Raw genomic sequence first — 23,642 nt, 5'->3', positions numbered from 1 at the left:
GATAGGTGGCACTGATGGGCACTGATAGACAGCACTGAGGGGTGGCACTGATGGGCACTTATAGGTGATAGGCAGCACTGATAGACACTTATAGACAGCACTGATGGGCACTGATAAACAGCACTGAGGGGTGGCACTGATGGGCACTTATAGGTGATAGGCAGCACTGATGGACACTTACAGACAGCACTGATGGGCACTGATAGACAGCACTGATGGGCACTGATAGGTGGCACTGATAGTACAGCACTGATGGGCACTGATGGACATTAATAGGCGGCACTGATGGGCAGCACTGATGGGCACTGATAAGTGGCACTGATAGGCAGCACTGATAGGTGGCACTGATGGGCACTGAAAGGCGGAACCGATGGGCATGAAAATGCAGCTCTGATAGGCGGCACTGATGGGCACTGAAAAGTGGTAATAATGGGCATTGATGGGTGGCACTGATGGGCACTAATGGGCATTGATAGATGGCACTGTTAGGCAGCACTGATGAGGAGGATCTGTCAGGCATTACTGATCGGCATCCCTGGTGGGCACTGATTGTATCCCTGGTGGGCACTGATTGGCATGCCAGGTGGGCATTTGTGGGCATTCTTGATAGGTCTGCACTGATAATTAATGCACTGATTATCGGCTCAGACCCCCCTCCCCCCTTGTCAGGAGAGCCACTTATTGGCTCTCCTCTACTCACGCCTTGTCAGCGTGAATAGAGGAAAAGCTGATAACCAGCACTTCCTGGTTACATTGTGATCAGCTGTAATTGGTCACAGCTGATTACATGGTAAAGAGATTATATCATAGCCTGACGTCTAACCGGCATTACTAGTAAAAAAATAAATAATAAAAATTCTATGAATCTATCCCCTATTTTGTAGACGCTATAACTTTTGCGCACACCAATCGATCTGCGCTTATTGTGATTTTTTTTTATTTTTTTACCAACAATATGTAGAAGAATACACATTGCCCTAAACGGGTGAAGAGATTTTTTTGTTTGTTTTTTGTTTTTTTATATTTATTATAGCAAAAAGTAAAAAAATATTTTTTTTTTCCAATAATCGCTGATCGCCGCCGTTACTAGTAAAGAAAAAAAAATGCTATAAATCTATCCCCTATTTTGTAGATGCTATAACAATTGCATTGGTTTAATCAATATACACTTTTTTTTTTTTACCAAAAATATGTAGAAGAATGCATATTGGCCTAAACTGATGAAGACATTTTTATTTTTTAATTTCTTTTGGGGATATTTATAATAGCAAAAAGCAAAAAATATATATTTTTTTTTTTCAAAATTGGCGGTCTTTTTTGTTTTGTTTTTTGTTTATAGTGCAAAAAATAAAAACGGTCATAACCTGACGTAGGCTCTTTACCGAGATCGGAGATGGAGTGTGTCAGAGAGACACACCACACTACCGATCGCCGCGCTGTGCGCCCTTGGGGGTTGTGCGCAAGCGACTTATCCTGCTGGATGTCATATGACGCCCAGTCAGGATAATGAAACCACCACCTGGCCGCCATTAGGCTGGGTGGGATAGCTTGAACCCAATTGGGGTAGGCAGGATTTGGTTATCAAGATTCTATCAACATCTATTAATCCCTTCCTTATGTTGCAAACGGTTCTTACTATATGTGTTAATCTTACCACTACCTCCAATCTTTTACAGTCATAATTTATGCTACCGAATATTTGTAACGATGCACATTATAAACAAATAAAAATGTATTGTTTAACCGCTTGCTGACCAGCCGGCGTCATTATACTGCGGCAGGTTGGCTCTCCTTGGCGAATCATCATAGGGGTACATCAGCCGCTTTAAGAGCGCTCGGGAAAGCGCACACGCCCGCGGCGAGACGCTGAAGCGGATGTGCGTGGCCAGCGGCCGAAATGTCCCTCGGCCATCCGCGATCACTCCACAGAGAGACAGAACGGGGATCTGTGTATATAAACAGACAGATCCCCATTCTGACAGGGGAGTAGAGAGAGATCTGCTGTTCTTAGTGATCAGGAACAGCGATCTCTCTCCTCCTCCAGTCAGTCCCCCCCACAGTTCGAAATACCTCCCTAGGGAGCACTTAACCCCTTGATCGCCCCCTAGTGTTAACCTCTTCCCTGCCAGTGTCATTTATACAGTAATCAGTGGCTATTTTTAGCTCTGATTACTGAATAAATGTCACTGGTCCCAAAACAGTGTCAAAAGTGTCCGATCTGTTCTCCACAATGTCGCAGTCCCGATAAAAATTGACGATTGCCGCCATTACTAGTAAAACAAATAATAATAAAAATTCCATAAATCCATCCCCTATTTTATAGACGCTATAACTTTTGCGCAAACAAATCAATATACGCTTATTGTGTTTTGTTTTTTTACCAAAAATATGTAGAAGAATGCACATTGGCCTAAACTGATGAAGACTTTTTTTTGTTTGTTTTATATTTATTATAGCAAAAAGTAAAAAATATTGTTTTTTTTTTTCAAAAAACGCTGATCGCTGCCATTACTAGTTAAAAAAAAATAATAATAAAATTGCCATAAATCTATCACCTATTTTGTAGACGCTATAACTTTTGCGCAAACAAATCAATATACGCTTATTGTGATTCTTTTTTTTTTTTTTTTTACCAAAAATATGTAGAAGAATGCATATTGGCCTAAACTGGTGAAGAAATTAAATTTTTTTTATTTTTTGGGGGGATATTTATAACAACAAAAAGTAAAAAATATATATTTTATTTTTTTTCAAAATTGGTGGCCTTTTTATGTTTCTAGTGCAAAAAATAAAAACCACAGAGGTGATCAAATACCACCAAAAAGAAAGCTCTATTTATGGAGGGAAAAAAGGACATAAATTTTGTTTGGGTACAATGTCGCACGACAGCACAATTGTCAGTTAAAGCGATACAGTGCCGAATTGCCAAAAATGGCCCGGTCATTAAGGGGGCAAATCCTTCCAGTGCTTAAGTGGTTGAAAAAAAAAAATAAGACATTTTAAAACAATATTAGTTTTACTCACATATTCATAGCTAAAATACAACTTATGCTGTGCACACAAGACCGGACTTTTCAATGGACTTGGTCCGGCGGACTGGAATCCGTCGCACAATTCGATCGTGCGTGGGCTCCAGCGGACTTTTTCTTCCCAAAAGTCTGGCGGACCTAGAAATAAAACTTGCTTCAAATCTTTCCTGACGGACTCGAGTCCGGTCGAAAAATCCGGTCCGTGTGCTAGTCCGATGGACTAAAACCGACGCTACGGCAGCTATTGGCTACTGGCTATGAACTTTCTTATTCTACATCATCACGTTTCGAATCCATCTGACTTTTGGAGTGATCGTGTGTGGCCAAGTCCGTTTGTTTGAAAGTCCGGCGGACCTCAGCTGCAAAGTCTTTCAGATTGTCCTCCGGGCCGAGTCCGGCGAAAAGTCTGGTTGTGTGTACGCGGCTTTAAAAGTGCTCCAATATATCAAGCAACCTCCCTAGTTAATGGAATCCCATAATCAGTAGTTAATATGATGCCAATAAAATTTGAGTCTTCATGGCCTCCATTAGAAGCACTCCTGTTGAGACTGTGATTGGGATTCACAAAATTCCTCTACATGTTTTGTGAGTAACCTGCTTCCTGAAAAAAGGTAGAACGATAACTGGGAGCATGACTAAAATCCCATAAACTAGTGAAAAGTCATCCACATTGGCCTTCTACTTGGGGGGGCGAGCGCAGAGACACATGAAGGAAAGAGAATGACTGCTGGTCAACCACAGCACCGCCCCTCCTTTCAGCTCTTCCAAACGGCAAACTCTTTGCATTCATTGAGAAAATGCAAAGCAATCTCTGAACGTTGCCCATGCGCAGCAGCCAACCCCCTGTATTCACAATGCAGCAGGGCAGCTACTCGGCACTAGGGTGACCACGTGTCCCGGATTGCCCGGGACAGTCCCAAATTTTGAAGGTTTGTCTCGTGTACCTTCATTCCAGGACAATACAGTGCCCCGTAATGAAAGCCAGGCCAATCTGATGCCCCCAAAAAAGCCCGCCACACAGGCCCGGACTGGGACAAAAAATAGGCCCGGGCATTTTAGACTGAGCAGCCAACCTTTCCAGGGACGGGGGGGGAGGGGGGGGTTCTCTGGGACTACATTTCCCATGATGCCCCTCTAGTTTCTTCTGATTGGCCAATGGGGAGGGAAAACGACCATACAGGAATGCCTTTTCTTCCCCTGCTGCCGACGTGAGAAGGGGAGGGGGAGCATGGGGGGAATAATGACAGCAGCCTGCAGCTCTCCCCACCACGCAGACACCCATGGCTGGAGGAGGAGAGCGGAACTGTCAGCACGGCGCTGAGGCTGAGCTGTGTGTGAGAAAGACACACAGCTCAGCCCATGCAGCCGCCAGTTCCGCATGACACAGGCACGGCCGCATGGTGGTAGGCGAGTGGCGGCCGTGGCCTGTGTTACCCATGATCAGGCCGCGGCCGCCACTTAACTCCCGCTGTGCGGCCTGATCATCAACAGGCCACGGACGGCCCCGGCCCACCGGGCAAATGCCCGGTCTGCCCTATGGCCAGTCCGGGCCTGCCGCCACATGACCGCTTTACTCACTGACAGTACTTGTCCTGGCCGGGAATGTCTGGAAGAGCACAACCCCCGCCCCTCTGCTTGTGATTGGAGAAATTATAAATCCCGCCTCTTGTGTCTAATCACTGTGCTGTGATTTGTTACAGCACAAGCTGATTTTCTGGAAGTAATCCCTGAATGGAAGTTTGGAAATGTGGTCATCCTACTCGGCACGGACACAGAAGCTGGTGAAGATCACTGGAGTAGCGGTGTCTATGAAATGATTTCCACGTTCTAGCGGGGTCCCACAGGTATGGTATATGCATAGTTTGGGCCAAGCTAGAACAATGTAACTACTGTATGTGATAATATCTATACCTGGAATTCTTTTTTGATGACTTTCAGACAGTGGCAGCTCAACCCTTTATAGAGCCCTACACAGAATCTGTTTGGCGCCCTAACCCTACTTTGTTTAACTTGTGACTTCCCTACACTGTATATATGTCTCATAAACTCTACATTTACAAGGCATTGAAAGTTAAACTGAGCTCTGACTCATACTGCCCTGTTATGTTCTCCATGCTCAGCCGGCACCACAATGTGTTAGGCCCATGTCGCACTAGTGATCCAAACAACTTGGCAGTAACAGAAGACAGAACATTCATCTGCTTCCGGCCAGGAGGAATCTTGCTGCTGGCAAGTTGCCACCAGTGACGGGATTGGTAGCGTGAGCGGACTTTTAGATACCACCTTTACATAGCTCCCAACTGTCCCTGATTTTGAGGGACTTTCCCGGATTTGGAGCAATGTCCCTCTGTCCCTCATTCCTCCTCATTTGTCCCTCATTTTGGTCTGATCTATATAGATGTATATAAAATGCACTTTTTATCTTTCAAAAAATGTTTTCCCAGCGCTAAACCTTTCATCTAATTTCTAAATTGCTGCATTTGTAAATTCCAGAAGCAAGTATAAAGAGCGTCACGGAGCTGCAGCCGCAGGCTGTCAGCGCAGGACGGCATGACAGATGCTTTGGATGCACTGTCGCCGTTTTTAGGAAATAGGGTCCTGCTGCTTTAAGAGTGCGGTGGGCGGGGCGGTGGGTGGAGCCAAAAGTTAGGAATCTCGAGGCAGAGAGGAAGAGAGGGTCAGTGTAGAGCGGAGGAGGAAGCGATTCCCACCCACCCTCCCTTTTTTTGTGACGGGTTTTGGGCAAAGGTTGGTTTTGGATTGGCAGTGTCCTGGGGGGTAGTTGAGAAGGTTAAGTGGTACAGGTGGAGAATAGGTGGTACCCATCCATGGTGATGGGGGTGGTTGGATTGGTACTTCACGGTTACATGGGGTTAATAGAAGAGTAAAAACGGGTAGGTCACTGCATTGGTTGGGATAGCCTCCGAGACAGGGGATTCCGTCTGGAGGTCAAGAGGTTAAAAGGTAATGTGCAGTGACCAGTAGGGTCGATTATATGCTATGACCCAGGATACAGTTTACTGGAATGTTTACAAGTTATGGTTATTTATTGAAAGTTATATTTGTTATTTATATATATATTTCTATTTTGGTTAAATAAATCAAGGCCTGTTGGCCCTTTACTCCAAACTCAGTCTGGTCTGATTAATGGGGGAGTTGGGTTTGGAGAGTTGGGACATATGGAGACGGTTAAATCATGATGCAGAAGTAGGTCAGACAATACAGAGGTCAAGGAATAGTAGTGGTAAAAAAAGCACTTGTGGGTTTAACCAATGTTGTTTTTTTGTGCAATTCTCCTTTAAGAGGGATTGGTGAGGGGTGTGTCCTATGCCTGCATGCTTTTGCCGATAGGTGTCCCTCATTCCCATCTCAAAAAGTTGGGAGGTATGCCTTTAGCTTAGAAAACATCTATTTCAGGGCACTGGCATGAGCATTCTTCAGGACCAATATCCTGGGTTATATGGTGAACAGGTACGGCTGTTTGCTCCCCTGTGAAAGGAAACATTGTAAGGTGGCTGGGTGTCCAGTTAGAAACCCAGGCACCAGTGGCAGCCTGTAATACAGGGCGCAGGTGCGCCGCCCCCCCATCCAATCCATGTGCTCGGCCTCTAATCTACATGCAGGGTACTGGAGGCATGGATTTTAATGGGGTTTAATGAGGCTCTAATTGGCTTCAACAAATGGTGGGCTCAGGGCGCAGAGAACTGCGCCCTCAGCCCACCCACTTGTCTGACAATAGCAAATTAATGTGAATAAATTACCCCAGTGCTGAGTAGTTAGTGACTGTGTGTAGCTTTTAGCTCTGGAAGGAGTACAGGTTACCACCAGTATAGAGATCTTGTGGGACATTCCTTTCTGTACAATCCAGGCAGAAGGTTGGAGAGTCCTCAAGTTGCTAAGTTCTACAGTTTATCGGGGTATCCCATACTCCCTCTCCCTATCCAAGTTCCAATTGTTCCCATTAAAAAAACAAAAAAGAAAACCCCTAAACTGTTCTTTGGAACCAGTGGAAAGGTGCAGAAAATGCTATGTGCCAGGCTGCGTGTGCTGTGAGGGGGGAATAGGACTAAATTTACTAGCGGCTCTTAAGTGGGTGCATTCCTGCAGCAATATGAAATGGGTATCTGCCAAGCTGAAGTATTTTTTCTCATTTTCCTTCACCTTCTGTGATTGTGCTCTCCCAGTATGGGGATCATGTCTGCTCCCCCCCTCCCCGGCGTGGGGACCATGTCTCTTGTACTCTCCCCAGTATGGGGATCATGTCTACTGTATTCCTTGTAGTATGGGGATCACGCCTCATGTGATTGTACTCTCCCCAGTATGGGAGTCATGTCTTATGTACTTCCCCAAGAATGGGGATCATGTCTTGTGTACTCCCCCCAGTATTGGGATTGCGTCTCAGGTAATCCTCCTAGTATGGGGATCACGTCTCATGTGATTGTACTCCTCAGTATGAGGATCATTTCTCGTGGTCTCTCGGATACCATCAAGGATAAGATAGCAGCCCGAGATATACCCACTGAGCTGGAAAAGTTGATCACATTTGCCATCCTCATTGACTCCAGACTTAGAGAAAGACTCCCATATGGGAATTATGTCTTGTGTACTTCCCCCAGTATGGGGATCATGTGTTGTGTACTCCCCCCCCCCCCCAGTATGGGGATCATGTCTTGTGTACTCCCCCCCCCCCCCAGTATGGGGATCATGTCTTGTGTACCCCCCCCCCCCAGTATGGGGATCATGTCTTGTGTACTTCCCCCCAGTATGGGGATCATGTCTCGTGTACTCCCCCCAGTATGGGGATCATGTCTTGTGTACTTCCCCCCAGTATGGGGATCATGTCTCCTGTATTCCTCCTAGTATGGGGATCACATCTCATGTGATTGTACTCCCCAGTATGGGGATCATGTCTCGTGTACTTCCCCCAGTATGGGGATCATGTCTTGTGTACTCCCCCCGGCATGGGGATTATATATTGTGTACTTCCCCCAGTATGGGGATCATATCTTGTTTAGTCCCCCCAGTATGGGGATTATGTCTTGTATACTTCCCCCAGTATGGGGATCATGTTTTGTGTACTTCCCCCAGTATGGGGATCATGTCTTGTTTACCCCCCCAGTATGGGATCATGTCTTGTGTACTTCCCCCAGTATGGGGATCATGTCTTGTGTCCTCCCCCTCCCCAGTATGGGAATTATGTCTTGTGTACTCCCCCCAGTATGGGAATTATGTCTTGTGTACTCCTCCCAGTATGGGGATCATGTCTTGTGTACTCCCCCCCCCCCCCAGTATGGGGATCATGTCTTGTGTACTCCCTCCCCCCCCCCCAGTATGGGGATTATGTCTTGTGTACTCCCCCCCCCCCCCCCAGTAAGGGAATTATGCCTTGTGTACTCCCCCCAGTATGGGGATAATGTCTTGTGTACTCCCCCCGGTATGGGGATCATGTCTTGTGTACTCCCCCCCCCCCCCGTATGGGGATTATGTCTTGTGTACTCCCCCCAGTAAGGGAATTATGCCTTGTGTACTCCCCCCAGTATGGGGATCATGTCTTGCGTACTCCCCCCAGTATGGGGATCATGTCTTGTGTACTCCCCCCAGTATGGGGATCATGTCTTGTGTACTTCCCCTCCAGTATGGGGATCATGTCTTGTGTACTCCCCCCAGTATGGGGATCATGTCTTGTGTACTTCCCCTCCAGTAAGGGGATCATGTCTCCTGTATACCTCCAATCATGGAGAGCATGTCTCATGTGATTGTATCATGCCTCATGTACTCCCTGTCTACTGATTGCTGTTGTATTTATATTATCATATGAGAGTACCATACGTTCCCTGCATCCTCCTAGGAAGTCTCAGAGGTGCCTGTTATACTCATTATATAACACTGAATGTTTTTTCTGTTGCTGCTTTACTTACCTAACCCAGATTTCTTCTATGACAATAGATAATGTCTATGATGTTTGGGAAACCCAGAGCTCTGCATGCGTCCCACTTCTCCTCTTCAAATGAACGCAGTCCACACGCAGAATGCAACCTGGTGCTGCTGGGATGTCGAGGAGCCGGGAAGTCAGGTGAGATAAATATCACTGTGAGAGCTCCCATATCTACTATGTTTGAGTATATATATATATATATATATATATGCACACACACAGATTAGCCATAACATCATGACCTTTGGCAGATAAAGTGAATAACATTGATTATCTTGTTACAATGGCACCTGAAAGTTGGTAGGATATATTAGGTAGCAAGTGAACATGTTGTCTTAAAGTTAATGTGTTGAAACCAGAAAAAAGGGCAAGCATAAGGATTTGAGCAACTCTGCCAAGGGTTAAATTGTAACAGCTAGACAACTGGGTCAGACCAACTCCAAAACTGCAGGTCTTGTGGAATGCAGTGGTCAGAACTGACCAAAAGTGGTCCAAGGAAGCAAAATCGGTGATTGGTCATGGGTGGCCAAATCTCATTGATGGAGATGGGGAGGGAAGGCTGACCTGTGCAGTCCCATCCAATAAAGAGCCACTGGAGCTCAAATTTCTCAAAAATGTGCTGGTTCTAATAGAAAGGTGTCAGAACACACAGAAAATTGCAGGTTGTTGTGTATGGGGCTGCGTATCCGCAGACTGGTCAGGGGGCCCATGCTGACCCGAGTCCACAGCCAAAAGTGCCTATCATGGGCACATGAGCATCAGAACTGGACCACAGGGCAATGGAAGAAGGTGGCCTAGTAAAGAAGGGTTTGAGGAACACAACAAGTTTGAGGTGTCAACTTGACCTCCAAATTCTCCATATCTCAATCCAATCCAGCATCTGTGGGATATGCAGGAAAAACGAGCCCAATCCAGGGAGGCCTCACCTCACCATTTACAGGACTTAAAGGTTCTGCTACTGATGACTTGGTGTCAGATACCACAGCAAACCTTCAGAGGGCTAGTGGACTCCATGGCTTGGTGGGTTGTGGTGGGTGGTCATAATTTTATGGTTGATATATACAGTATATTTTTTTTGGAGATTCTTTCTGTTGATTTCAAGTCCAGGTTTGATAGAGTGGATAGAGTAATGCTGACCATACAGTATACAATTTGAGTGTACAATCTCCTTTAGATCTACCAATAGCTATGTAGTATAAGGGCCTGTCTGATTGATACTACCGCTTTCTGACCGCAATACATATATACAGTTGTGCTCATAAGTTTTCATACCCTGGCAGAATTTATGATTTCTTGGCCATTTTTCAGAGAATATGAATGAGAACACAAAAACTTTTCTTTCACTCATGGTTAGTGTTTGGCTGAAGCCATTTATTATCAATCAACTGTGTTTACTCTTTTTAAATCATAATCACAACAGAAAATACCCAAATGACCCTGATCAAAAGTCTACATACCCCAGTTCTTAATACCGTGTATTGCCCCCTTTAGTTCCTGTAAATTCTTGTGCAATTCATGCAAGACAGCCTGTTTGAGATCTCCCCAGAGTGGCTCATTGATATTGAGGTCAGGAGATGGAGATGGCCACTCCAGAACCTTCATTTTTTTCTGCTGTAGCCAATGACAGGTGGACTTGGCCTTGTGTTTTGGATCATTGCCATGTTAGAATGTCCAAGTACGTCCCATGTGCAGATTTCTTGCTGAGGAATGCAAATGTTCCTCCAGTATTTTTTGATAACATACTGCATTCATCTTGCCATCAATTTTGACCAAATTTCCTGTGCCTTTGTGACTCATGCATCCCCAAAACATCAGCGATCCACCTCCGTGTTTCACAGTAGGAATGATGTAGCTTTCATCATAGGCCTTGTCGACTCCTCTGCAAATCTAGTGTTTATGGTTGTGGTCAAAAAGCTCAATTTTGGTCTCATCACTCCAAATAACTTTGTGCCAGAAGGTTTGAGGCTTGTCTCTGTGCTGTTTGGTGTATTGGACAGCTGTAGGACCCGTCGGAGTCTTGGCTGCCTGGACTTCCTCCTTATTTGGTTCAACCAGTTTGGCAGACAACAGGGCCATCATTTCCAACATCTCCTTCTGCATCTTAAGCAATTTCCCTAATTCAGACTCACACTTTGGCAGATGTTGAATAGGTAAGGACCAGGACATTTGATCAGCGTACACCGTCAGGACACTGGGTTCCCAAGGGGCCTGTAGAACATCAGATTGTTGTCCCTTGGTTCTTGTTGTGATGTTGGACTGGATTCTCTTTTGTTTCTTCTCCTTTTCCATTTCCATCTTGGCTGCTTCATTAGTCTCTTCAATGAGCACCTCATCTGGAATGGATCGTCAAAGTACTGCCTTAACTGGAACTTGGCATAGTCGCTCCTCAGTCCTATAGCCACGGACCTCAGAAATTTCTTCTGGATCAGTTCAGCCCCAAAGTGTTCATCTGAGTCTTCCCCTTCTGAGGCAGACAACAAGTGGTCTTTCAATTCGATGGCTCTGAATAAGAAGTTCTGAGGAGTCTCCTGACTGCTCTGTGCCATATGTATCAATTGATGATATAGTTCAGCAGCATCTTCCTCTTTATAGTAGCTCTTTATTATCCTCCTGAGCTGTACTATAGTCAGTCCATTTTTCATTTCTAGCATGCCTCTGATACTTAGGCCTGGACTAATGGTGGTGACTACAGAATCTACAATTTGAGATTCAAGATATCCTTTTCAGAGTCCCAGGTCAATCTGATGCAGGAGGTTTTTGTAGGACAACTTTCCCTTCTGTTCCTTCTATCCTATCTGACCTTCGATCTTGAAATCTTTCCGAAACGTCACCTCTGGCCATGAGTGCATTTCTGTATTACTGAAACAGGTCTCTGTGTTATATGACCATATCTTGGGCCCTTGCATATGACACTTAGCTCTTTAATGTGTTCTGCAATCATGCTGGAGGTTTCCTGGAACCTCTCCTGTATATCATTGTACTGCTGTTTCAGGTCAGCCAGTTGTTGTTCTGACTGTGAACCTCTCTTGTGAGCTCTCAATGTTTCAACAACGGCCCTCTTCTTCTTGTTAAGGGGCCCTCTGCCATTTTCCCTCGGTGTTGACTGAAAACTGACTTCTTGCCATGTTGGCTCCATCTGTTTTGAGCTGGGACAGCTTTCACCTGGTCTCGCAGGGTGTGTCAGATAAAGTTTCGTTTTGTCAGATAGTTTCACCCTGGTGCCTTGGAAGTTTTCAGGAACTTCCTTTCTCCATTCTAATAGTGCATATGTGTGAGAGGTCCCATAATCTGGCCTGACAGCAATCACCCGGGCCTTCCTATCTGGGGACAATGCCTTCACAACTTCTTTGACCCTTTCTTCCTCCCAGTCTTCCCCTGGGAGTTCAATTGCCATGCTTGCTTCTGAGTGAGCGCCTTCTGCCTCGCACCACCAGACCACAGTGAGGGGATCCATACTGGTGCCAAGAGGGTGGGTTTAAATGCAGAGTAACAGAATCCCGGATGAGCCCCCACATGTAGCACTTACCCCAAAAGGAGCTGCTGGTAATTGATTGGGCCTGTACTCTGCTTTTCCACCTCCAATAATTTGGCTCAACCCACTTGACACAGCTGTGTAACAGTGTTGGTGCGAAGCTTAATAACTAGAAACAATCCCACAATAACAATATGCATATAATATACCTTTGTCATTACCTGGGCATCCATTGCTCCACCTGTTAGGAGAATGAACAAGCCTCACACCAATTGTAACTTAACAAGAGTGCAAGTTTACTGAAATTGGTTTAAACAGTGGTTACAATAACTATATTAACACACAACTTAACACAATAATGCAATGAATAATTGTGTATTGTTAGCACTACAAAGATTCCTTAAATGACCTCTGCATGCGCGGCTCCAAGTGGGACTAGTGCTCAGGGTGATAAAGCCTTGACCCTGGTCACCTTCCCACTCCCAGTACGGCCTTACTAGACACACTATGCAAGGTAATTAAGCACAACACAGTATAATTGCTCAAGAGCTCTCCCGGAGGCATAATGCAGTCCTTTGCATGTGACTGTGACACCAAGTCCTCAGTGAAGATATAGTCTCTGGTCTTCTTTCTTCTGCTAGCTATTATACTGCAGTGATTGTAATCCAAAGGTTTGATAGGTAATAAAGTGACCTACAGTGAATGATGACAGCAATTCCAGTTATGGAACTAACGTATAACTGTCTCCAGTGAAAGCACACTCAGGCCGTCAGTCAGTACCTAGTGGAGTATAATCTTTGAGGCCTGGTTGGATTCAGTCCACTTAAATAAGACCCTTGCTGTGGGACTGCAGGTCTCAGCAACACTGCACTGTTAGTCTAAGGCCGCGTACACACGCGGGGACTGTTCGCTCAACTTTGTCCGTCAAACAGTTTCGGCAAACAGTCCGCTCAAAATTAGCATGGACGGACATGGCCACACACGACGAACGAACAGTTTGCTGAAACCGTGCGCGATGACGTGAACGGCACGTACGACGGGACGAAAAATACGACGTCCTATACACTGCATTATAACTTTCGGCGTGTAAATCCTTTCTGAGCATGCGCGGAACTTAGTTTGACGAACAAGCCTACACACGGGCGGACTGTTCGCTCAAACAAGGTTTCAGCGGACAGTTTTACGGAATTTCCGAAAAACCTTGTTCGTCAAACTGTCCGCTGAAACTGTCCGCTGAAAGCCCACACACGAGCGGACTGTCCGCCCAAACACTGTTCAGCGGACAAAGTTGGGCGAACAGTCCCCGCGTGTGTACGCGGCCTTTGTGTGTGAAGTGTTGTATATAACTTCTGGGCAGCAGCCCTCTCACCACACCAGGCCTGGATAACTGGATGCTTCCGCTGTGGTGGTCTCAGTCCTGCTGCCAGTCAGCTCCATCATGCTGCACCGCTCTGCAAAATGACCGTGACCCTCGTTTGGCTCCGACAGGCGTTCTGGATCCTCTGGTCAGACCACACCGCTGCTCCATCACACTGTGGTAAGACACTCTCAGTGGCTACTGTTCCGCTTCGCACGATGCAGGCCGCGGCTCTTCCGGACTCACTCCCACAGATCCCTGTTGGCAAGCCACGTGTCCCAGCAAGAAGAGACAGAATATGGCCACGCCGGGCCTTTTTTACCTATGCAGTTCAGCCAAATACCAATCTATTAACATGGTCCTATTAATAGCATTACATGGCAAAAACTCCAGCAATACACTGCATTCGTTATTTCGGATAATTCGTAACTTCGGATAAATTCGTATTCGTAATCGTTACGTTCACTAGCAGACAAATTTGAAAGGAAATTCCAATACCTATAATTTAATAGTTACGTTATTATTAGTTAGTTATTTCAGATTTTCTTATTTTGGGGTTTTTGGATTTTACGGATTGTCGTTCTTTTGAATTTTCGGATCTTCATTCTTATTTTCGGATTCTGGAATTCACGATTTTCCACATTTTCAAATTTTCGAATTTTCTCATTTTTAATTTCTGAATTTTCGGAAATTAGAATATTGGGAGTAGGACTCCCGGCCAATCCGGGCCCTCTGGGCCCACTTTCTGTTTAGGAGGAGAAGCAAAGGCCTCCGGCTTATCCCTCAGCAAGCTGGGGCGAGGAGCAGCATCCCCGCCATCTGTCTAATCGCCACTATCTGTCTTCCACGCGGGGGGGGGGGGGGCACTGATCGCTGCTGTCCATCTCCTGCATGCGTGGGGGGCAGGTTTATTTGGCGCCCCCCAAATATCGAGCAGCAGCCGCCACTGTCTTGTACTCTTTCTTGTGTTCCAATCAGTGACATCAGAATAACAAAAGGTAGGAATCTGAAACAAAGTTTGCTAAAATCCGTGCTCAACAAAAGTGGAGTTGCTCTTTAACGTTTTGACCTCTGGAAGATTTACCCCCCCTTCATGACCAGGACATTTTTGTGCGATACGGCACTGCGTTACTTTAACTGACAATTGCGCGGTCATGCAACTCTGTACCCAAATAAAATTTATGTTCTATCTTTCCCACAAATAGAGATTTCTTTTGGTGGTATTTGATCACCTTCGTGTTTTTTTTTTTTACATTTTTTGCACTATAAACAAAAAAAGACCGACAATTTTGAAAAAAACAAAACAATACTTTTTACTTTCTGCTATAAAATAAATCCAATAAAAGAATGTAAAAAAACATAATTTCTTCTTCAATTTAGGTTAATATGTATTCTGTTACATATTTTTGGTAAAAAAAATGCCAATAAGTGCATATTGATTGGATTGGCCAAAATCTTTGTCCATGACTGTATGAAGGAATTAGACTTTTTTTTTTTGGATTTTTTTTTTATTGGATATGTTTTATACCACAAAGTAAAATATATATATATATATTTTTTTTTTAATACAGACAATTTAAAAAAATATATATTTTTTTACTTTTTACTTTATGGTATAAAACATATCCAAAAAAATAATAATTTTGCCAGATAATGCACCACTCCCCCCCCCCCCCCCCCCCCACAGAAAATTGTTGCAATGACAAATGATTAGGCATTCTCGTATTTATTTCTTTTGTTTGTATCGGTATGACACATAAATGTGGAGAAACAAAAAGCAGAAATCTGACACATTCCACGCAAAACTCCAAAGAAAGGACTCAACAAAACTGTTGGCACCAAAATTATAAGAAATAATTACATTCCAAATTTGTGATGCTCCTGTAATTTGTAAATAAACTCACCGGTATCAATTAACAGGTGCTGACAATTTAGAAATCAATTTACACCGGCAGCCAGTGAAAATGGTGAAAAATGTACTCAACCTTTCAGTTGTGTGTCTCTGTGTGCCACACGGAGCATGGAGAAGAGAAAGAGCAGCAAAGAATAATCTGAGGATTTGAGAACAAAAATTATGGAAAAGCATGGACAATCTCAAGGTTGCAGGTCCATCTCCAGAGATCTTCATGTTCCTGTGTCCTCTGTGCACAACATCGTCAAGAGGTTTACAGCCCGTGGCACTGTAGCTACATGGTTACATGGTTAGTAAGGTTGAATAAAGACACAAGTCCATCCAGTTCAACCTGAATGAGTGTCTACAATTGTCCCTATCCCTGTATATTGCACACTCACATCAGTCCCTACCCTTAAGGAGCCCACAATCCAACGTCCCCATTCATATACTAGGGCCAATTTTGGACAGAAGCCAATTAATCTACCTGCATGTCTTTGGGGTTTGCCGCCCGAACCACTACACCACTGTGCCGCCCGCCATGATGTAGTGCCCTCCTAGGTAGACATGTGCAATTTGTTTTGTTCCGAATTCGTTTAACGGAAACCCATTTAATACATTTTTCTGAATATTTGGAAATTCAAATATTCGGAAATTCAGAAATTCGAAATGTGAAAATCTGGAAATGCGGAAATTCAGAAATTCCAGAATCCAAAAATAAGAATGAAGATCCGAAAATTCAAAAGAACGGAAATCCGAAAATTCGAAAACCCAAAAATATGAAAATCTGAAATAACTAACTAATAATAACTTAACTATTACTAAACAATTAAATTATAGGCATTGGAATTTCCTTTAAAATTTGGCTGTTAGTGAACGTAACAATATGAATTTATCCGAAGTTATAAATTATATGAAATAACGAATGCCGGATCTAAATGAATGGAGCGTAACAAATTACTTTTTATTATTATTCTTTTTTATTATTAATTTGTTCCGTTCCTCCTCCTGCCCAGACCAATTTTCAGCTTTCAGCGCTGTCACACTTAGAATGACAATTGCGCAGTCATACAACACTGTACTCAAATTAAATTTTTATAATTTAATTTAATATAATTTTTTTAACACAAATGGAGCTTTCTTTTGGTGGTATTTAATCACCACTTGGGTTTTTATTTTTTGCTAAACAAGCAAACAAAAAAACAGAAATTAAAAAAAAAAAAAAAACATGTTTCATAGTTTGTTATAAAATTTTGCAAACGGATAATTTTTCTCCTTCATTGATATTCGTTGATGAGGCTGCACTGATAGGCACAGATAAGGCAACACTGATGGGCCCTGATGGGTGGCACTGATGAGTAGCACTGATGGGCACTGGTAGGTGGCACTGATGGGCACTGGTAGGTGGTATTGATAGGCAACACTGGTGATGAGGCACTGATTGGTGACATTTATAGGTGGCACTGTGGGCACTGATAGGTGACACTGTGGGCACAGATAGGTGAGACCGTGAGCACTGATAGGTGGAACTGTGGGCACTGCAGTGTAGGCGGCGCTGGTGGGCACTGGTAGGCAGCACAGTTGTGCACTAGTAGGTGGCATAGGTGGGCACAGAAGCCTCTGCCAAGGCTCTCCACGATCGGGACTGATGTTCCTCTCAGCTTTTTTTTCCCAGATTACCGACTCTACAGGGGGCGTGCAGGTGGCTTGAGCACAGGAGGGCATCTATGGACACCCTCCCGGCAAAGTAGGTTTGCGCTGTAGCCGTGCATCGGCTATAGCGCGGACAGGAAGAGGTTAGATGCGGCATTTGTTATTTTGGATAATTCGTAACTTCAGATAAATTCGTATTCGTTACGTTCACTAACAGCAAAATTCGAAAGGAAATTCCAATACCTATCATTTAATAGTTAGTTATTACCCTGTTTCCCCTAAAATAAGACCTAGCGTGATTGTCGGTGTTGGCTGCAATATAAGCCCTACCACCCAAATAAGCCCTACCCTGAAAAGAAGACCTACAAGGACTTTAACTAGGGCTTATTTGGGGGGTAGGGCTTTTATTGCAGCTATCACCGACAATCACACTAGGTCTTATTTTAGGGGAAACAGGGTATTTTGAATTGTTTCTTATTTTCGAATTTCTGAATTTTTGAATCTTCGAATATTCGAATTTTCGAAATTCTAAATTCTGAATTTTCAAATTTTAGAATTTACGAATTTTCAGGTTTAGGAAAAAAACAAAAAAATGAACAAGCGATCCTATTGAACGCCTTGGAGGAGGAGTGAGGAGCCGCATGGCGGAAGCCGCCGTGATGCAGAGAGGACACAGGAGCCATTGCCTGCCACTCATAGGAGCCCTCAACCCACCGCCCATAGTAGCCCGCAACCTGCTGCCCTTAGAAGCCCGCACCCCGGCCAAAGGAGCCCGCCCGCCTGCAACCTACTGATAACCAACTGGGGGGTTGATGTTTGCCCCTCCCAAAAAATAACGCCAGCCGCCACTGTTAGGAACACAGCCCTCAATCTCCATCTCTGCAGCCTCAGTTACACAGAATGAATGGACAGGAATAGCTCTATACAGAGCTTCCCCTCCATTCACATACTGAAGCATAGTAAACAGTTACACAGGAGATAGTCTCTGTGATGTTGACCAAGGCGAAGGCAGAGATCATCTGGACTAGAATGCTTAAAGCGGGAGTCCACCGGGACTCTGCATTTTTTTTTTTTTTTTAAAAGCCAGCAGCTACAAATACTGCAGCTGCTGACTTTTAAAATAGTGACACTTACCTGTCCAGCGCGCCCGTGATGTCGGCACCCGAAGCCGATCGCTAGGTTATCTGTCGGGTCCTGCCGCCGCCATCTTGGGTATGGGAATCAGGAAATTGAGCCTTTCGGCTTCATTTCCCGGTTCCCTACTGCGCATGCGCGAATCGCGCTGCGCAATAAGGACGCTCCCCGCTGCCTCTGGGAGCTGTGTGTTTCCCAGCAGGCAGCGGGGCACTTGCGGGAAGGGGCGGGCACTTGCAGAAAGGGGCGTAAGTTACGCCCCTTTCCGCAGAGAGCTATCCCGGAAGTGGGTGCAGTTACCTGGATTATCCAGGTAACTGCACCCCCCTCCCCCCTGAAAGGTGCTTATTGTGGCACCGGAGGGGGGGAGGGTTCCGATGAGCGGAAGGTCCACTTTAAGGTGGACCTCCGCTTTAAGTAGGCAGGACTGACGAGCAGGATATCAACAGGTGAGCCACTGTGGAGAGGTAGGAGCTGGCAATTAGCCAACAGCTGAGTGGCCAGTTCAGAGGAAGGAAGGGCTGAGCCCATCCCTGACAGAATATAATGCACACGTGGGCCCTGAACAGGGCAGGGGGCCCGGTGGAGTGGACCTGTATGTAGGAGGAGCCAGCCTTAGACATTCTGTCACTTATAGAGGTGAGGGCTAGGGTGGATTGAAAAAGGCCTTTTAGGTAAGGCTGCAGATCCCTGTGTGAAGCTGCTTTCCTGGAGGGTTCCCAGGAGAGAGGTACCCAGCTAAAAGGTGTCTACAGAGAACACAGTCCTGTGAGTACAGATGGGTAGAGGAGAAACTGTAGGGAGATGGCTGTGAGGTGCTACACATGTTTTCACTTGGGACTACTGCGGACCGTCCACTACATGTGACTGTGTAATGTCAAGTGACCCCAGAATGTATGTCCTTTGTGACTGTCTTGTCTTGCCATTCCCTGAACAACTCCAGTAAAGTGCAGTGAAGCTAACTATCATGTGGACAATCCTTCTTTGAGATCTAAAGGTCTATGGCAGGGAATGTCGTGATGGGGCCTATGATGATGAGGAGCAGGGCACAAGATGGTGGAGGGGTCGGCTTTGGCAGGTGGGATTGTGTTCTAGCAGGCCTGGAGTGACTTGTGCTTGGCGCCAGAGGCGTAACGAGAACCTTCAGAGCCCCTGTGCAAGAAACCATGAAGGGCCCCCCTGGCCCCCAACCTGGGCCTTTCTCACTGATCCCGGGGGGCCCTTTACTCCCATTGTGGGACCCTTTATTACAGTCCCACAGCAGGTCACCTTCCTGCCATCTTGGGGTCCTTCCACAGTGGTGGAATGCCAGAGACCAGTCGCAAGTGCGACCTTTTGCGCCCCTGGTAGTTCCACCACTGGTGTCAGTCGTTTTTTATTATTGTTTTTTTACCATTTTATTTTATTGTATTTTTTTTTTTGTACAATTTTATTTTTGTTTATTTTTTACATATATTTTTAGGACCCCTGATGGGGAGCTTTGGTGAAATATCATGGGTCTAAACAGTACCGATCAATGACTCTAATCACTAAGACAACGAAGGGGCCGGTAAAATCTGCCTTTAAATCAGCCGACGGGAGGAGGAAACCCAGCAGCACTGGGGGGGCCCAGGGATGCACACAGGGGCCCGGGGGAGCAGGCAGGGGCGGGTGGCAATTTCCCCCTAGGCTGCCCTAACAATATACGCATAATGGCCGGCAGCCGCCGCTCACGATTTTTTTTTTCTGGAGGAAGTCGGATCAGGGCAGGGGCTGCAAGCTGAGACAGAGGGAGGGGCGCAGAAGCTCAAGCGGCACTCACTTATGTAGTGGAGGCCGCTCTGTTCCCGCACCTCCCGTCGGTCGCGCTCACACTAATCCACGGACAGTGGAGTGAGAGCCAACCTGACCTGTCAGTTCGTGTGTGAGATTTCCCCTCTCCCTCTCCTCCAAACACTGCAGCATGTGTGAGCTCCGCTCATACAGTCAGGCCACCCACTCTGTTCCCTCCCCTGCTTCCTCATTGGTAGAGGGAGGGAGCCCATCAGCCAAGCCTCCAGCAGCTGCAAAGCATCGTGGGACATGTAGTCCCTATTGCCAACAGCCCAATAGCAATTCCTGGGCACAAAAAATTCTCCAGCTTTGCCCACTGGAGGAGGATGAACGAGAGGCTGTGGGGGAGCAGACTGTCACTCCATGAGGCTGAGCCTGAGGACAGAGCAGAGATAATGTAAGTTTTTTGGTGAATGTGTTTTTTTTTTTAATTAAAAAAGAAAGGTCTTACACTTTGAAGTTTTCTCACTTCTTTCCCATTGTTTCAAGCTGGGAGCTGATATTATTAACCCCTTCATGCTTGAACCTTTTTTTGACAATTGTTTACAAGCAACAAATCAGTATTTTTGTTAGACAATTACTTAGAACCCCTAAACATTATATATATATATATATATTTTAGCAGAGAACCCTAGAGAATAAAATGGCAATTGTTGCAATATTTTATGTCACACTGTATTTTCAAATACAGTTTTTTTGGAAGAAATACACTTTCATTAATTTACCACTTCAATACCAGGCATTTTCACCCCCTTCCTGCTCAGGTCAATTTTCATTGTGCGGTCATGCAACGTTGTACTCAAATTAATTTTTTCACACACATAGAGCTTTCTTTTGGTGGTATTTGATCACCTCTGCAGTTTTTATTATTTGTGCTTTAAACAAAAAAAGAGCAACAACTTTGAAAAAAACACAATATTTTTTACTTTTTGCTATAATAAATATGCCAATTTAATAAAAAAAAAAGTTTCCTCAGTTTAGGCCGATATGTATTTTTCTACATATTTTTGGTAAAAAAAATTGCAATAAGCGATAAGCGTACATTGATTGGTTTGCACAAAAGTTATAGCGTCTACAAAATAGGTTATTGATTTATGGCATTTTTATTATTTTTTTCTTTTTACTAGTAATGCTGCAATTTTTATTGTGACTGTGACATTATGGTGGACAGTTCGGACTCTTTTGACACTATTTTTGGACCAGTGACAATTATACAGCGATCAGTGCTATAAAAACGCACTGATTACTGTATAAATGTCACTGGCTGGGAAGGGGTTAACACTAGGGGGCTATCAAAGGGTTCAATGTGTTACCTAGGGAGTCATTCTAACTGTGGGGGAGATGGGACTGACTAGGGAGGAGATCGATCCTATATACTAGGAACACATGATCTGTCTCCTCTTTGTCCTATGATAAACAGCACACTGGTGACATCTATCATAGAACCTGGTCCAGGAGGCAGGATTTCGTATGACAGCAGCCACACCGGGTCAACGGTAGATCTCCGCTCTGTGTAATCCAGCGTCTCTCTCTCTCTCTAATCCCCATGCACTGAACAGACTGTATTGATGGGCTATGGTGAGGCTGCATTGATGGGCACTGACAAGGCTGAGCTGATGGGCACTAGTGAGGCTGTATTGATGGGCACTGATGAGGCGGCATTGATAGACACTAGTGAGGCTGCATCGATGGGCATTGGTGATGGTGAGCTGATTCGTGGTTTAATGGGCCACTTGACTAGACTTGCCCCTCAGGCCTAAGGCTGCCAGCCCTCCCCTGGGAGCAGGACAGGGATAGGGTGGAGGCAGAAGCAGCATGTAGAGCAACCAATGCCTTCAATTTCCTTCCTCCGCTGAATGCCTGCAGGAGGGAGGGAAGGTGAAGCGGGCATTCAGCGGCTACATGGGGGAATCGGTTCCTCTACATGCTGCTGCCCTCCTATCCAGTTGTACAGGGGGCTGCACGGGTCCTCTGGAGCATGGACCTGGGTCACAATTGCAACCCCTGTGACCCCTGTACATACACCCCTGCTTGGTGCCAAAATTGGCCAACCATGAAGCCCCTCTTGTAGTGGGTTGGGGGAACCTGGCTGGCCAGAGTTCCTGTGTGTAATAGAATCCTGTGAACATTAAAATATTGACCTGATATTGGGATATTGAGTATCCTGATAATCTATAACATTATTGTCAGTTATGATTAGTAAAATATCGCCAATAACATAACCAACATTATGTCTTTCCTCTCTTTCCAGCACTCACGGTGAAGTTCCTGACCAGACGGTTCATTAGTGAATACGACCCTTATCTTGGTGAGTATTCTTTAACAAATTCTACCTGGGGGACTTGTTCGGGGTCCAAACCCCCACCAGTGAGAACTTGAGCTGCTATTCACCAGTGATTCATCCAATGCCATAAACGAGACCCTATCTCTGTAGGTCTGATATTCAACCAAATTCAAGCGTATCTAAACCCCCCCCCCCCCCCCCCCAAAAAAACTGCAATATATAGAAACGTATTAATCCTTAGATGTGGTGGCTGCATTCATTTTCTTTTTTGTTTTGTTTTTTTTCCTTTATTCTCAACTGGTGATCCGGCCATTAACACACTTCCTGTCTAAAGCCTGGGACTAGACATGTGCACTGCCAAAAAATTTGTTTTCGTTTTCACTTCATTCGTTTTTTTTTGTTTTTCGGGTCATTTGTTATGATCGCAATTTGTAAATTTGAAAAATTGGTAAATTCGAAAATAAGAAAGAAAATCCGAAAATTCGAAAGAATGACTAACTAACTAACTCACTAATAACTAACTAACTAACTAACTAACTAATAATAACTAACTATTAAATTATAGGTATTGGAATTTCCTTTCAAATTTGGCTGTTAGTGAACGTAACGAATACAAATTTATCTGAAATTACGAATTATCCAAAATAATGAATGCCGCATCTAAACAAATGGAACGGAATGAAGTAATAATAAAAAGTTTTTATTTTTATTATTGTTATTTATTATTAATTCGTTACGTTCCTTTCGTTTAGATGCGGCATTCATTATTTCGGATAATTCGTAACGTCGGATAAATTCGTATTCTTTACGTTCACTAACAGCCAAATTTGAAAGGAAATTCCAATACCTAGAATTTTATTATTATTTAGTTATTAATTTGTTCCGTTCCTTTCGTTTAGATGCGGCATTCATTATTTCGGATAATTCGTAACGTCGGATAAATTCGTATTCGTTACGTTCACTAACAGCCAAATTTGAAAGGAAATTCCAATACCTAGAATTTTATTATTATTTAGTTATTATTCACAGAGCCGGTGAGCGGCTCCTACAGGGATCATGAGACTCACCGCTGCAG

General features: G+C 44.7%; 1 protein-coding gene across 7 annotated transcripts in view; it reads left to right on the top strand.

The window, feature by feature from the left end:
- LOC143958227 (ras-like protein family member 12) overlaps positions 1–23,642 on the top strand; it is a 101,626-nt gene that overhangs the window by 12,470 nt on the left and 65,514 nt on the right. For 4 of the 7 annotated variants that reach the window (XM_077467730.1, XM_077467732.1, XM_077467734.1 and 1 more), the window contains exons 2-4: positions 4,730–4,873; positions 8,976–9,102; positions 22,535–22,591. In XM_077467730.1, the coding sequence (XP_077323856.1) occupies positions 8,979–9,102; positions 22,535–22,591 (181 nt within the window). In that variant the 5' untranslated portion in view covers positions 4,730–4,873; positions 8,976–8,978. The remainder of the gene's footprint in view (positions 1–4,729; positions 4,874–8,975; positions 9,103–22,534; positions 22,592–23,642) is intronic. The other 3 variants (XM_077467735.1, XM_077467736.1, XM_077467737.1) reach the window with 1 other exon arrangement.

The sequence above is a fragment of the Lithobates pipiens genome, unplaced genomic scaffold (genome assembly GCF_037356315.1).
Source record: "Lithobates pipiens isolate NorthernLeopardFrog02 unplaced genomic scaffold, aLitPip1_a1.2 Scaffold_6, whole genome shotgun sequence".
NCBI classification, from domain to species: domain Eukaryota; kingdom Metazoa; phylum Chordata; class Amphibia; order Anura; family Ranidae; genus Lithobates; species Lithobates pipiens.
The sequence above is the reverse complement of the archived record's forward strand: the minus strand, read 5'-3'. Positions and strand labels throughout refer to the sequence as shown.